The sequence below is a fragment of the Hemiscyllium ocellatum genome, chromosome 47 (assembly GCF_020745735.1).
Source record: "Hemiscyllium ocellatum isolate sHemOce1 chromosome 47, sHemOce1.pat.X.cur, whole genome shotgun sequence".
Lineage (NCBI taxonomy): Eukaryota > Metazoa > Chordata > Chondrichthyes > Orectolobiformes > Hemiscylliidae > Hemiscyllium > Hemiscyllium ocellatum.
In genome coordinates, this window is record NC_083447.1 from 18,306,943 (window position 1) to 18,323,516 (window position 16,574).

General features: G+C 42.6%; 1 protein-coding gene across 1 annotated transcript in view; it reads right to left on the bottom strand.

Annotated features, from left to right (window-relative positions):
• Positions 1-8,793: 8,793 nt before the first annotated feature.
• The window catches only part of pld3 (phospholipase D family member 3), a 35,301-nt gene continuing 27,520 nt past the window's right edge, over positions 8,794-16,574 (bottom strand). The window contains exons 10-12 of the mRNA XM_060855926.1: positions 16,000-16,165; positions 13,763-13,862; positions 8,794-10,047 (exon numbers count right to left, since the gene is read on the bottom strand). Coding sequence (XP_060711909.1) covers positions 9,845-10,047; positions 13,763-13,862; positions 16,000-16,165 — 469 coding nt within the window. The 3' untranslated portion in view covers positions 8,794-9,844. The remainder of the gene's footprint in view (positions 10,048-13,762; positions 13,863-15,999; positions 16,166-16,574) is intronic.

A 16,574-nucleotide genomic window follows, 5' to 3' on the forward strand; every position in this document is an offset into this window, starting at 1 on the left:
CTATTGAAGGACTTATGCCAAAAACATTGATTCTCCTGCTCCTTGGATGCTGCCTGACAACCTGAAAATGACCCAATAATCCTTTTTCTTATCTTACTGTTTCACATTTGCTGCACATCCTAATTGTCCTTGACCCAAGTGTCTTGCTTGGCCATTTCAGAGTCAACCATATTGCTGAGAGTCTGGAGTCACATGTAGGCCAGACCAGGTAAGGATGTCAGATTTCCTGCATTAAAGGATTTTAATGAACCAGATAAATTTTTACAACTGATGGTGCATTAGCTCCAGATATATTGGCTGAATTTATATTCCAGCAGCTATCACAGTGCGGTTTGAATTCCTACTCCCAAACTACTTAAACTTCTCAATGGCTAGCCCAGATTACTAGCTCAGCAACATTACCACTTCATCACCACCTTCCCTCACCTTGTGGAAATCCTAATGCATAAATCTACCAGCTCTCCTTTATTGATCCTACTTGTTACATCCTCAAAAATCTAATCAATTTGTACAGCATAATTTCATTTTCATTGAAGCAAGCTTGTAGGCCAGCATAGTGACTCAGTGGTTGGCACTGCTGCCCTGCAGCGCCAGACAAGCGGATTTGATTTCAGCCTTGGGTAATTGTCTGTGTGGAGTGTGCAAGCTCCCCCTTTGTCTGCACGGGTTCCTGTCAGTGCTCCAGTTTCTTCTCACGGTCCAAGGATGTGCACTTTAGGCAGATTGGATATGCTAACTCTCCCACAGCACTCAGGGAAGTACAGGCTATGTAGGCTAGCTATGGTAAATGCAGGATTACCAGAATAAGACGGGATGCTCTTCTGACAGTCAATAGGCCAAATGGCCCCTTTCTGCACTTCAGTGGTTCTATGACACAATTGATTTTGTGATTTTCTAACTGTCATGGAATTCCCTGTTACGTCACCCAAGTGCATGAAGACAGATGGAGAATGTTGGCAGAAATTGAACTGTTATGACTGATGTCCAGTTATACTATACCAATAATTGGAACAGAACATTTCATGCCAATTATAAAACAATTGTGTCAGCTATTAATTTTTTGAAAGGTGCTGGAAACTTCTTGAAGGTAAACATGTTGAATTATACAGGTCAGAGGAAATCCCATAATATACCCCTATAATTAATGATTTGCAGCCATTTCATGAATTGGACAGTCAATCAGGTTGAGTGTGACACCAAAGTGTACTTCTGCCAAAACGGTCCAAGGGTCCAGTTGAGGTGATGGACAGCAAACCAGGACTGTGCCTGGTGAATTGGGGCATGTGCCTGACTCACATTAGGCTAGAATGCTGTCTGCATGAATTGATTTGTATATATTTACTATTTCTTCTAGAAAACTCAAACAAGTCAACAGGATTCCGAAAACTCGGATAGTTACGAAAATGAATGGTTAAACAATGACAGTGAGACATGGAGTCCTGACAGCACAGATTCTGTCTCAATTGAATATGAAGAATTACAGCCACGAAGTAATAGTTACCAGAATTATGTACACATGGAAAATCAACATTAGTTTCTTTGCCCAGATAGCCTAGTAAAGCACACCCTCTGCCAATCAAAGTAAAACTTCTAATGATTTTTCAATATGACAAATGCCTTGCATCTTTGCCACCAAATAAATAGTCATTAAACCTCAACTGTAAGCATCAGTTTATTTATAATACAGCATGGTGAAAATGTATATCTCTAACCAATCGAATGAATCGTTGTGCTAAAACATGCCAGGCCTGAAAGCAAAGTGGTGGGTAGCCGGGTGATGTTGGAATGCAGCAGAGAGGAGATTTGGGGGTACAACAGTCAAAACACAAAAAGTGGCCAGTTTAAAGAGTTTGAGTCTAAGTGCTTGTTAAACCCATTTCTGAAATCGATGTCCTCAACACCCAAAACTTTGGGAAGTTTAAGAATAAGCTTTGATTTGTTTTTCAGTGTTAAAACCTGAAATGCACACTGTGTATTCTGTATTATTAATAAAACTGTTTGAAAATGAATCAGGCTTGTCAGGCTGAATAATCTTCCCCGAGTCCACATTCTTGAGTAAGGGGAAATGCTCCCAAAGAGGGGCCTTAACCACATGATGTGTCTTGTCAGGTTTGGTGACAAAGTTGCTCTCGAGGAAATCATTAAGACATTGTCAGCAATTCCCTAGTTCCTCACCCTCCAAGTCATCTCTCTAAAGAAAGAGCAACCCTATGGTTCAGTAGGACTACAGCAACTTAACCTTTTACCCAGGTAGAGGATGTTGGCAAGGATTGTACTGTGACAATTAGTGTACCTATGCCATGCCAATAAAGAGAACAAAATGCCATGGCAGTTATGTCACCAATTATATTCCAAGAGACAGTGACGGCACTAGTCTTGTAATCCAAAGGCCAAATGTTCGTGGGACATGAGTTCAAATCCCACTGTGACAGATGGTGCATGCAATCAATAAATCTGGAATTGAAACTAGTCTCAGTGATTGGGAAGATGAAACCATTGCTAATTGTTGCAAAAACTCATCTGGTTCACTAATAACTGGGAAGGATGAAAAATTGCCACTTTTAATTATCTACCTTCCATGTGTGAATCCAGACCCACAGTGATTCCCTCTGAAATCGCCGAGCAAGCTACTCAGTTCAAAAGCAAAATGAGAGAAAGGGCAACAAATGCTAACCATGCCAGCAATGTCAGTATTCTGTGAAAAAATAAAAACACAATAATCATTCCATGCCAAGTATTATACTGAAGATACCAGGTTAATCACTGAACCAATTTTACCAGAGTGAATATTAAATTATATAATGGTCATTACACCAATTACTGATTGCACCAATTAGACCACCACTGTACTGAATATTGCACATTTTATACCATTATTTCATCAAGAATACCTTGCCGATTGCTGCACTATTATACTGTAGCAATTCACATAATTTTATTGTTCTCTTCCTAAAACACCCTTTATTCTCCCAACTCCAAGTGCTACCTCTTCTAGATACCCTCATCTCCTATGCCCCAAATATATTTACCTTTAGATTAGATTAGATTATTTACAGTATGGAAACAGGCCCTTCGGCCCAAGTCCACACTGACCCACCTAAGCGTATACCACCCAGACCCATACTCCTACACTTACCCCTTCACCTAACACTACGGGCAATTTAGCATGGCCAATTCACCTAACCTGCACATTTTTTTTTTGGATTGTGGGAGGAAACTGGAGCACACAGGGGAGAATGTGCAAACTCCACAGAGTCGCTTGAGGCGGGAACTGAATCCGGATCCTTGGCGCTGTGAGGCAGCAGTGCTAACCACTGTGACACCGTGCCGTACCTGTCTCTCAACCTTCATTCTTTCGACTATCAATTATTGCCCATCCCTTCCATTTCCTCTCTTTCATCCAGCAAATGAAGGACTTGCATTTATAAAGCAGTAATCACCACCTCAGGACACTTACAAGTGCTTTACAGCCAAAGAAATATTTCTGAAATGTAGTCTCCTTTGCATGAAAGGAAATGTAGAAGCAATCTTTTACATAACAAGATCATGATTTTGGAGATTTGTAGCTCAGGTTATGGATCAGGTTGTAAGTTTGCTTGCTGAGCTGGTAGATTTGTTCTTAGTCGTTTCATCACCATGCTAGGTAATATCATCAGTGAGCCTCCAATGAAGCCTATGAAAATATTACTCCTTCTTCTACTTTTTTTCCCATGAGACGTGAGCATCACTTGCAAGGCTAGCACTGGTTGACCATTCCTAATTGTGCTTGAACCAAGTGACATTTCAGAGGTTAGTTAACAGTCAGCCATGTTTGTGGGTCTGGAATCACATAGGTCATACCAATCAAGAATGGTAGATTTACTTCCCGAAAGGAACCAGATGGGTTTTCATGGCAATTGATGACACTATGATATCACCATTACTAAAACCAAGTAAATTTAATTTCGATTCCATTAGCTGCTACTGTGCAACTGGCAGAGCTGGCCCAAGCATTTCTGATGCCCTCACTGAAATTTGACCTTGTGCTCCCCAATCCACATTCAAACAAACAGAAAGATGAGAAGTCCAGAACAAAATTCTAATCCTTAATCAGGTCTGAAGAAGAAATGTACCAGACTCGAAACATTAACTCTGCTCTCGCTCTCCATGGAGGCTGCCAGACTTGCTGGGTTTCTCCAGCATCTTGTGTTTGTGTTTCAGGTTTCCATCATCCATATTTTCCTTTCAGATATTTTCTGATCAACCTGTTCAGAGAGGTTCTATCACACCTCTAGAATATGTGGGACTTGAATTGAGCAAGGCCTCCTTGCTCAGAGGAAGCGAATGCTACCACAGTATCACAAAAGCCTCGCCCAGTGTTAGGGCCAGTCTTCAGATGCTTTTAACCAACCAGGTCAGACACATTATGACACCCCTCTAGAGCAGATAGGAATTGAACCGAAACGTTCGAACTCAGAGGGAGGGACACTATCACTGTGCCACAATAGCCGACAAGCTTACTTTTATTTTAGTATTTAATTGGCAAATTTGGCATCATTTAAAGCCCGATACCCTGGACAGCCACCTACTTCACTGATATGAATGGACTAGCTTTGGCCATTGGCTGCTCTGGCAACCAATCATAACTACTGTCCACATTAAAATACTGACAACATTCAGTCTCTCCTATCAAGCACAACATTTGAAGTTTACTTTTAATCCCCATAACTAAGTGACACAGATGAAGAAGATCTCTGCACCCAGTTCTGGTCAGCCCACTTCAGGGAGCATCACTGACCATATGCAGTAGTTGTTAACTGGAATGGTTTTAGGTTGGCATAGGGGTGAAGAGGTATTGGATTTTAGTAACAAGATTTGGTTGGAGACACGGGTGAATCTTCTTGGAGTTAAGGAGGTGAAGGGAGATTTGATCAAGGTGGTGTCAGGATTATGTAAGGTGGAGAAAAAAAAACTATTCCCATTGGCTGTTGGCATGAGGACCAGGTACACAGATTTAAGATTTCAAGCAAAAAGAGGGGGTAAGTGAGGAGCAATGTTGTTATACAACAAACAGTAAGAACCCATCGTTCACAAGGGTGATGGAAAAGAGGAAATTATCTCAAAAGGTAATGAGGCAGGTACTTGAATGAAATAAACTTACAAGGTAAATGGAAGAATGAATAGGATTGACTCATTTCCCCATTAAGGAGCCAATGTAGATTCAATGGGCTGAATGGCCTCCTTCTGTATTGTAATGACAGGAGGTCTTTTCCAAAATGCTACTGTGGTGACATTTAATCTGGGAAGCACTGCAGTAATGAAAATTTGAGATTTCTTTAAAATTATCTGTGGAATGTATAAAGGTTATGGTGAATGCTCATGAAGGACTTTGCATCATTTGTATGAAATCAATCAAGTCATTGCCTTGGATAATATGACATGGTTCCAGATTCATCCAAACAGGCAAACAAATCATCTTTCCTCAGTCAAAACCCCTCAGAATCTATGACTAATTGCTCACATCCTGCAATCATGTTTACTCAGCAATCTAGAAGGTACCACCTTGGTTGCTTCTCTTCACATTCTCTCCAGGATTTCTCAACCCACAAAGGGGATACTCACTAGTCATCTGGCTGGAAACAGCTGTAAAATAGGCATGATCTTCCAGGAATGAAGTTTGCTCAATTGATGTCCCTGCTACTGGATTCTGTATTTAGCTGCACCAAACTGGGAACACTGTAGGTGCAGAGGGTACAAACCCTGGAATACACCACATAAACCCATAGAGAACAATTCTCCAACATGCCCCAATTCTGTAGCCAGCAAGAACAATAATATTGGAATGATACACTTAGCATAAAATTTGTTGAAAAATGCCAGAGTCTTTTCATCTTGCGCCTTCAAAACAGTTGCAAGAATACCAAATTTCAAAAGGAACAACAACCTATACTTCTTCAGAAACAAGGATCGATTAGTTGGTAAGCGAACTCCAGTTTGTTGAGGCGCTGCCATGGGGAATGCAGCACGCCTATCCCTTAAGTTTTATTTAAATTTAATCATTCAAAATTTAACATTGTGCCACTCCCTAGTGCCGGACAGCCAGTCTCAATGGGCCGCAGCACTTGGAGGCAGACATCCACTCTGCAGATGCCAAGAACCCCATCTGCCACCAGGGAAGTGGTTGAGTTGCACTAAGTCAAGATGACTGGGGTGAGCTGGGATTTTGAACTCAATAAACCTTCTCTGTACTAAGCAGAACAAACTGACTTCTTCAATCTCTCCATATCACTGGAGGTCTCATCTCCTGTGCCCAATCCCTTAAAGTCTGGAGAAATTTGAACAAAGAATGGTTAAAATGTCAATCATCAACTCTCAATCTCTTTTGGCTTGAAGTCACCAGAAGTCAACATTAGCAAGATCCCACAATTATAAAATGTTGAAATGATCTGTTTTTGGTGTTGGTTAAAAGATAAATATTGACAGAGATGGAGGAAAAAAACTCCCTTCACTTCAGATAGAGCCATGGGAGACATTAGAACTAAAGGGCAACCTTGATTATCCGAACAATACAGGCAGGGAGTATTTTGTTCGGATAATCAAATGCTCGGATAATCGAGTTTACCCAAGCATCGGGACTTTGAGATCATGTTCGGATAATCCAAAATTCAGATAATCAGTGTTCAAATAACCAAGGTTGCACTGTATTTGACAGGCAAATTGGTTGTTAGTATTCGATAACTCATACAATCTGGCATCACAACACCCTTTCAAATACTGCATACGGTGCCCATCTAGATTTGCTGCACTCAAGTCCTGGAAACAGCCTCAGACGCTGATGACAGCTGGTAGAAAGAAGGACAATATTCACCTACTTGAGCACTGAAAAACTTAGTGTGTCCTCTTATGGAGGTGTATGATCACTGACACTCTTGACACACTTCCTGTGCAAAAAGGGGTATTAATGGGGTTACTTTTATTTTTAGTTTCACAAGCTGTTGCTGGCAAGGTCAGTGATCATTACTTACTTTTGAAGGGAGTGTCTCATACAGCTATTTCAGACAGTAGTTAAGAGAAATGCAAGAGTCTTGGCTGGATCAGAGTGGGGCCGATTTCAGTCACATATAGACCAAAGATTGGAACAGATTCCACAACACTGAAATCTGCCAATAAGGCCCCAGTTTACTGACAGGTTAAAAAAATGCTAATTCTAAAAAAGTGGTTAGAACACTGCCAGTCCTTATCTATTATTGAAGCAGCAATCAACAGGCTACCCAGAGATTGTCAATGTCTCTTGATGCCCTTTCACACTTTTGGAAATAGCAAACATAAATCAAACGTCTACCTAGCAACAAAGCTCCAGGAGTTGGTGCTATCCCAGCACATCTGCCTTGCTGGAGGTCAATGCCAGGTCAGTAAGTTCAATAAATTTTGTCAGTCTATGTGAAGATAAGGCATCATTCAGCAAGTATGCAAATTCACCTCCATTATGCAGCAATACAAGCAGAAAAGAACTCACTGATCTTGCAATGGTCTTTGAGGAACATCACTCACTTTTCATCAGTTACCAGAAAAACCTTCGCCAGAATCCTTATGAACTGCTTGTGGAATCAGAGGAAATGAGGAGTAATCTACCAAGTTGAAAAAAGAGTGATGAAAAGTACAATAACCTTCTGGAAATGTGTGTGAGTGGCAGGTTCCTGATTAAAAGCTTCAAATATTGCACCAAAACATATCAATGAACCTCCTGGAACTTAGTATTTTGGGGGAGAATGGAATAGGCACCAAGCAGAGTTGTAGAAAGTCAGTTCTCAAGGTAATAAGCCTGGGTTGCCACCCTCATCCTATTCTTCACCAGCTTTAAAATATTGTGGTCAACAATTTGACAGGGTGAATGCCAACAGGATGTTTCCCCTTGTGGGAGAAACTAGAACATGGGATCATTGTTTCAACCAGAGGTCACTTGCTTAAGATGCAGATGAGGGGATACTTTCTTTCAGGAGTTTGAGACACTGTGGAACATACTCTTGCCCAGAGAATGATGGAAGTGAGCCCAGTAAACACTTTTAAGGCAGAGATTGATAGATTTTTGACTAAAGGGAGTCAAAAGACAAAGGGTTGCCAGGAAAGTGGTATTGGGCCACAAAATTATTGAATGGTTGAACAGGTTTAAGGGCTGAGTGGCCTACTCCTGAACTTGTATATTCATATGTTTATCACACTAATGTGTAATGTAATAACGCAGGTACTTACATTCAGGCTTTTAAAACACACATTATCAAACATTTTGCTTCCAATCCGAAACATCTCTCTCACTATTTATAAATGATTTGGAGATGCCAGTGTTGGACTGGGGTGTACAAAGTTAAACATCACACAACACCAGGTTATAGTGGTTGTCACCTGATGAAGGAACAGCGCTCCGAAAGCTAGTGCTTCCAATTAAACCTGTTAGACTGTAACCTGGAGTTGTGTGATTTTTAACCACTTATAAACCTTGTGATATGGAAGGTGCTGCTGTTGGACCAGGGTAGACAAAATCAGAACTCACACAACACCAGGACATTGTCCAAAAGGTCTATTTGAAATCAGAAGCTGTCAGAGCATAGCCTCTGTCAGGTGAAGTCTTGTGGATCAGCTGCGCTCTAGACCTCGGGGCAGTTTCCTCGCTCACTCTGTTTTAAGAGTTAATTTCACCAGTGTTCCCATTAAGTAATTAATAATCATTTAAAATCATTTCAGCTTTTCATAAAACTCTTGAAAAAGTGACTTGAACAACTTAGAGGATCCAGAGCCAGTCTGAGAAAGTCCTCAAGGTTGTGGAACTGAAAATAGATTTTATTTCAAAACTGACAAAAGTAGGTGTACAGTACAAGGTCGCATAATGTGCATTGAAAATGCAGTACATCAGGCTCCAGCATCTCTGGCATTCTCCCCACATTTAATGTGGCTACTTAATGGGGAAACTGGATCAAATAAAAAAATGTGTTTGCACAGATACAGTATAAGTACCTCCAAAGGAAATAATCGTAAGTTGTTCCTGTTAGAATTGGAACAAACATCATGCGCTCCCAGAACAGGTACGCACAGGTCAGATAAAAAGCTCCCTTCACATTGTCCCCAACACTCCCAGAACAGGTACAGCAAGGTGTCAGATACAGAATAAAGGTTCTTCATAGAGCAGACTGACAAGAGCAGTGTGGCGTCCATAGCACTGTGGTGACTGCTTTGCAACTGTTGGCCTATATGCTCCGTGTGAGATTACTGAATCAAAGCTACTTTGCGAATATGGATCAAATCCAGCAGGTTGACAAACACATTACCTGTGAAGATTCTTACAGCAACTGACCAGGGAGACATTGATCTTGGCTCATATCTCAATGAGTGGTAGGGCCAGCATTTAGAGACCCCACCCAGCCTGACAATCTGACTCTGAGACGGTGAACACACAGGAATGCAAAGGCAGTATGCAGTAATCTCAGGGTAATTACAAGGGTGTTGGTAACACTCGTTGCCAGACAGCTTCTGCACAAGTACCAATTTCTGTCAGGTTGAATTTCTATGAAAGATAGTCCACTCATTTCTCAAGGAAATCCTGGAGCAATGGCAAAGTTGTGATTTCCAGGATCTTCTGCCAAGATTGTTGACTGATCAGAAGTACTCAATGAAAATTCAACTCCATGATCACATCCTTTGCCATCACTCGCTGTCGAATGTGACACCTTGAAGGGAATTGATGAATGTGAGTCAGGATCAATTAGGATTCCGGATCCATTTTTGGGTTGTGCAGGATTTTGGTTCGTGCAGGATTTTGGTTCTCATGTTGGTTCAACATTGGCACTGAGTGAATAATTTCTCCACAGACCTGTTAGATATATTTACAGATCTGACTCAAATCCACACCTTCAGTCAGGGGTTTGCTAAACGGTGAGTGCCAGTCTCGACTAAACACATCCTGCAGTTGTTTTCGCACGGAAGAGCCTGAGGAGTGCCTCATTGTGCTGCTCTGGTTAACCACCAGGCCCACACCTGCTGTGTTATTAAAATAGTCACCAGACCAGTTGGAAGTCCCTGGAAAATACACACACATGAAAACATTCTGTTTAAGCATGTCCAGGGGTTTGTGAATAGTTTAGAGACAGGGAGAGAGATGCACACAAAAACAGATTTCAACTTGGGAATTTCTCTTTATCTCCTATACTATTCAAGGTGTAGCCAATCTGAATTGACTATATACCACGTTTCTAAAAGAGCAGCTTTGAGCAGGAAGACTAAAAGCAACATCACTAGGAGGCTGGGGAAACAAGTGCACTGAAATTTTTGGCTCATATATCCCACCTACACTACCAACCTTTGTGTCAGCAAACTGAAATAATTAGTTCTGTAATTGTTTCTTCAAGCATAATAAAGTAATTATTTCAGGCCTTAGCAGAAACTTGGGAACATTTGATCACTTCCTTCAAATCCCTGTTAACCCTAATTACAGTGTCTCCTGCTGACTAGCTAGTCAGTGAACCAGGTAAATAACTTAATTTTATCTAGTAATCTCTTATGCAGAACTTTATCAAATACCATCAGGAAATCTTTATAATCTTCCGGTCTATTACTTTAATTATCACTTCCAAAAAAGTTAAATATCACTCACTGGACAGGACCTACATTTTACAAATCTAGATTGTCTCTCTTGAACCAGTTCAGAATTCTGTGTTTGAGACTCAACTTGCCCGAAATAGATGTTAGCTGGGCAGGTCTATAAACTTAACTGGCTTCTCTCACTTTCTCACCCTTCTGAAATAATGGAATTTCATTTGCAGCTTTTTTACTTGGGGTGAGGGGGTCCTCACAGTGTTTGATTAAGTTTGTCTTGATTATAGATCCTTGTAGAGTGCTTGACCGCCTTCTCCTATGGGTGGAGCTAATGAGTCAATGACCGACTCCTGACTGATGCAGAGGTGCTGGTGTTGGACTGGGGTAGACAAAGTCAAAAATCACGCAACATCATGTTATAGTCCAACAGATTTCACTTGAAACTGCAAGCTTTCAGAGCTCCCACTTCTTTCCCAGACAGCTCATGAGAGAATACTTCAGACACAGAATTGAAAGTAAAAGATCAAAGGGTCATACAACTTATGGAAATGTATTGAAAAAATCTAGATGGTTAATAAGTCTTCAATGGTTAGAATGGAGGTGCAGGTTGCGATGGATTAATATGTAAATCCCTCCCTCAAGATAACTTGAAGTTTTATCAGAATAAAGGTGACACCTCTGGTCAGACAATGCATTTTAGGTATGAATGCATGCTTCAAATCTGTTTGTATGTCATCCTGGAGCCAGACTGGATACAGTCACCGAACAGAGGAGAATAAGCATGTTTGGTACCCATGAGGATGCCTCAACTGGGATCTTGAGTTCATGTCACACTACGGGGACCCCACCCACATGAATATATTTCCCCCCCACCCTTGCCCTCTCACGTGCATATACTGCCCCCTGCCCTCTCACGTGCATATACCCTCACCCTCTCACATGCACAAACTCTCCCTGCCCCCTCACGCGCACAATACCCCCCGCACTCTCACGTGCATAATACCCCCCTCCCCCCCCCCACCATGGATGATACTCCCCCACCTCTGATGCGCACGGTACTCCCCTGCCCACACTCTCCCTCTAACTTGCATATTACTCCCCAGCCCCCTCTCGCCTCTGACACGCATAAAATACCCCCTCTCACATGCATACACTCCCTCGGCCACACATACTTCCCGCTCCCCCCCACTTGCCCTCTCACGCGGATATACATCCCCACCCACAGTACTTCCCACTCTCTTACCCCACCCCCTCATCGTCCCACTCACCTCTGACAGGTGTATACTCTTACCCTATACCCACTTACATGCATGGCATATGCACTCTTCCCCCCACCCCCAACACACACGCCCTCTCACGAGCATATACTCCACCACACACACACACACTGGCATATACTCCCCCTCCCCTCCACCACCACCCCCCCAGTCACATATGCCCTCTCACGCACATATGCTTCCTCCACCCATACTCCCTCTCTGACACACATATGGTTTCCCCCAAGCACACTCGTCCGCTGACACGCATATACTCCCCAGCTCCCCCACCCTCACTCGTCCTCCCATGTGCATATACTCCCATTCCCCCCACCACACATGCCCTCTCACGCGCATATACTCCCCTACCCCCCCAACACACACACACCCTCTTGCACGCATATACTCCCTTCCCCCCCACCCCACATGCCCTCACGCGCGCGCATATACTCCCTTCCCCCCCCAACCCCACACACCCTCTCGAGCGCATATACTCCCTCCCCACCCCCCCACATACTCATTCTCTCACAGTCATATACTGTCCCACCCACAATACTTCCCCCTCCCTCCCCACCCACTCGTCCTCTCAAGGGCATAGACCCCGCGCCCCACCGACAGTCCCCCCTTGCGCGCATCCGTGCTCCACTGACACAGGCCCCCCTCGCGTGCATGCAATCACCCGCCCACAATCATTCTCCTGCTCTCCCCCTACATACACGCCCTCTCATAGGCGTATACTCCCTTCCCCTGCACACACACACACACCTCTCATGGGTATATACTCCCTTCCCCTGATACACATGCCCTGTCACGCGCATATATTCCCCTCCCCCCACACAAACATGCCCTTTCGCATGCATATACTCCCTCTCCACACACTCCCTCTCAGGCGAATATACCCCCCGCCCACCACATTCACCCTCACACTCGCACACCCTTCTAACATGCACACATACTCCCTCTCAAGCACACATAAATCTATGGGGTAAATTTGCAGGTACATTCTATTTTGTTCAAAGAGCACACAATCTGTACACATGATGTGGCAGTGGCAGTGCCGGTGTTGGGTTGGGGTGGACAAAGTTGAAAATCACACCACACTTGGTTATAGTCAAACAGGCTTGTTTGGAAGTACAAGCTTTCGGAGAGCTTCCTGATGAAGGAGCAGCATTCTGAAAGCTTGTACTCCCAAAAACATCTGTAGGACTATAATCTGGTGTATAATTTGTAAACTTATAGACAGACAGTCAATGTGGCATTTTATAACTTCTTACTTTGGAAATAAAACCAGTCTGGCTCCAGGATGAGATACCTACAGACTTGAAAAACGGCTTCACACCTAGAATGCATCTTTTGACTTAGTTAAACTTTGTACACCCCAGTCCAACATTGGCATCTCCAAATCATGACTACCATTGTCCGACCTAAAGTGTTATCTTTATTCTGATAAAACCTGAAGCTATCTTGGGGCAGGGATTTACAAATTAACCAATCCATTCTGATTAAAGACTTAGTAGCCAGCTAGGTTTGTTCAACACATTTGCATAAATTGCAAAACCCTTTGATCTTTTACTATAAATTGTGTCCAATGTATTCTCTCTCACTAGCTCCCTGAAAGCTAGTGGTTTCATATAAACTTGTTGGACTATAACCTGATGTGAGACTCCTGGCTCCTGACTGAAAATTCTAGCGAGCAATGAAACATATCTCTCATACACGTTATTACATGTATTAAAAATTCTGCAAAAGGACTTTTAAATCATGTAGATAAACAATTTGAACTTAGAACTATTGCGATATTATTGAGAAAAATAAGAACTCAATCCAGACAACAGTCCAAAATATAGTCTCATTCCTAAACACTAGCCTTCTGAACATAAATTTGCCATTGCTAAGTTGTAAACCAATTGTGTGCAGGATCAGACAACTGTTTGATTGCTTACCAACATAAGCCACTCTGTCCGTCACCATGTACTTGTTGTGATTGACTCGTGCATAGGGAATGCTACTTTGTTCCGGTGTTGCTGGCACCACGAAAATTCTCTGCAAGAATGAAGCAGGAAGAATTATTGTGCTTCCATTGCAAAGCACCTCCAACTGTGCAAGTACTAGTGGTAGTAATGACAGGTCCTGAATGTTAATGTGAGTGGGTTCAACAGCCCACCAGTGCATTGCTGAGTAACAGTGGGCATGGCAATAAAGCACTGTGCTGAAGGAGATGTTCTAACCCATGGCAGAGGCCATGGAGTTGGGAGGAACGGTGCAAGAAATTAGCTATTGCATCAATAAATAGCAGTAAAGCTGCAAAGGACCATAGAGACTTGGGGGATCCAAGGACACAAATCACTGTAAATTGCTGGACAGTGCAAACAATCATTTGAAAGTCTAACTGAATGCTCAACCTTATCTAAGGGGCTTACATACAAAATGGGTGAAAGTTATGTAGGCTCTAGATGGCATCCCTATCTAGAATATTGTAATCCATTCTAGGTGCGCATCATAGGAGAAATATTTTGGTGTTGGAGGGCATTCTGGCAGGTTCAATTGACTCAGAACCGGATTTAAAAGGTTTACAGGTTTTCGCATCAGGTGGTCAGATGAAGGAGCAGTGATCTGAAAGCTAGTGCTTCCAAATAAATCTGTTGGACTACAACCTGGTGTTGTGTGACTTTTAACTTTGTATACCCAATCCAACACCGGCATCTCCAAAATCATCTTTAAGTGGGGAGGTAGGATGCAGGGATGTGGTGGTGGTGGCGGCAGTAGTGGTGGTGATGGTGCTGGTAATATTTCCAATATAGATCACTAGAAAGGAAATGATGTAATCCACGATGTGATTCCGATTTAGTCTCAGGTTTATTTGAGGAAGCAACTGATTCAGACACGTATAGTTCACCAGTTACTCAAATAAATGAGCTTGTGTCCTTTTGTGTTAACCAGTCTCTTATTTTAAAAGACAAAGAAGTCCAGGACAACAGAAAAGTAGAATTTAGATTAGATTAGATTAGATTCCCTACAGTGTGGAAACAGGCCCTTCAGCCCAACAAGTCCACCCAGACCCATTCCCCTACATTTACCCCTTCACCTAACACGACAGCAATTTAGCATGGCCAATTCACCTAACCTGCACATTTTTGGACTGTGGGAGGAAACCAGAGCAGAGCAATGTGCAAACTCCACACAGTCAGTCGCCTGAGGCAGGAATTAAACTTGAGGCCAACATCAGATCAGCCTTGATCTTATTGAATAGCATGTGGAAAGAGATTGCATGATGAGGCAGCACGGTTGCTCAGACGTTAGCATAGCACCAGCAGCCCAGGTTCAAGCCCAGTCTTGGAACACTCTGAATAGAGTTTGCATATTATCCCACGTCTGCGTGGGTTTCCTCTGTGTGCACCAGTTTCCTCCCACAATTCAAAAATGTGCAGGTTAGATGGAGTGACCATGCTAAATTGCCCCATAGTGTCCAAGGATGTGCAGGCTAGCTGGATTAGCTAAGGTAAATGCGGAGTTACAGAGATAGGTGGAGAGTCGGTCTGAGTGGAATGCTCTTTGCAGGTCCATGCAGACTTGATGGGCCGAATGGCTTCCTTCTGCACTGGAGGGATTCTATGATTCTAAGTGATTAAATGACTTGATGATCAGATCAGGCTACCTTCCACCACCTCCCAACTGCTTTATAAGAAGGGGGAAAAGCAAAGGCAAAATAAAAGAATAGAATGGCTGATCTTAATGTTAAGATTAAGGAGCAACTTAATTCTAATTCTGGAGTCTAGAAGAAGGGGATATAATATTAAAGTTCAAGCCAGGCTATTCATGGATGATGTTAGGAAGCATTTTGTCACAGAGGTAAGTCGAACTTTTCACCCCCCATCCTAACCCCCCCCCCAACATGTTAAGGCTGTGATCAATAGATTTTGTTAAACAAGGGTATTGGGGGTTACAAAACCAAGGTAGGCAACAGGGATTAAAATATAGAGCAGTCACAAAGCTAATTGAAAGGCAATACAGGACAGAGTTTGAATGACTTCCATCTGTTTGGATTTCCAAATGACATTTTCAAACTATGCGAAGTCAAAAGACAAATCCAAAGGCACATTATAAATTGGATACATTCTCCATAATGGGATCCATCAAAGCTGCTTTCCGAATTCATGCTTTTCAATGTTTATTCACTCACCACTTCCACATTTAGATGGCTCTCATGACTCTTCAGAGCTGCCAGTGACTGGAGGAAAGGGAACATGGATGGGTTGGAATGTGACCAGCAGCTAATTAGGAGCCGTACTTTCACTTTCCGTTCAAATGCAGCCTTCCGCAGATGCGTGTCGATATCTGGCCAGTATCTACCAATGAAGGTGAAATTGTTATTAGGCAGTGCCAAGCTTGCCAACTGATCACCAAGGACCCCCAGAGTTGTACCCATCCTAAGGTTCATTGAGTCACATTGATTTGCATGTTGCAAATAAAGTAGATTTTGTCATTTATGTAATAGTGTTCATATCCTCAAGACATAGCAAAGAAAGGCTATTCAACCCATCTACTCCGCTTTGCCATTCAACGAGATCACAGATAATCTGATAACCCTTGACTCCACTTTCCTGCCTTTTCCCCATAATCCGCGACTCCCTTACTGATAAATAAAAGGCTACTCTTAGCCTTTAATATATTTAATGACTCAACCTCGACAGTTCTCTGTAGAAAAAAATTCCATGAGATTCACCACTCTGGAGAAGAAATTCCCCCTTAGCTCTT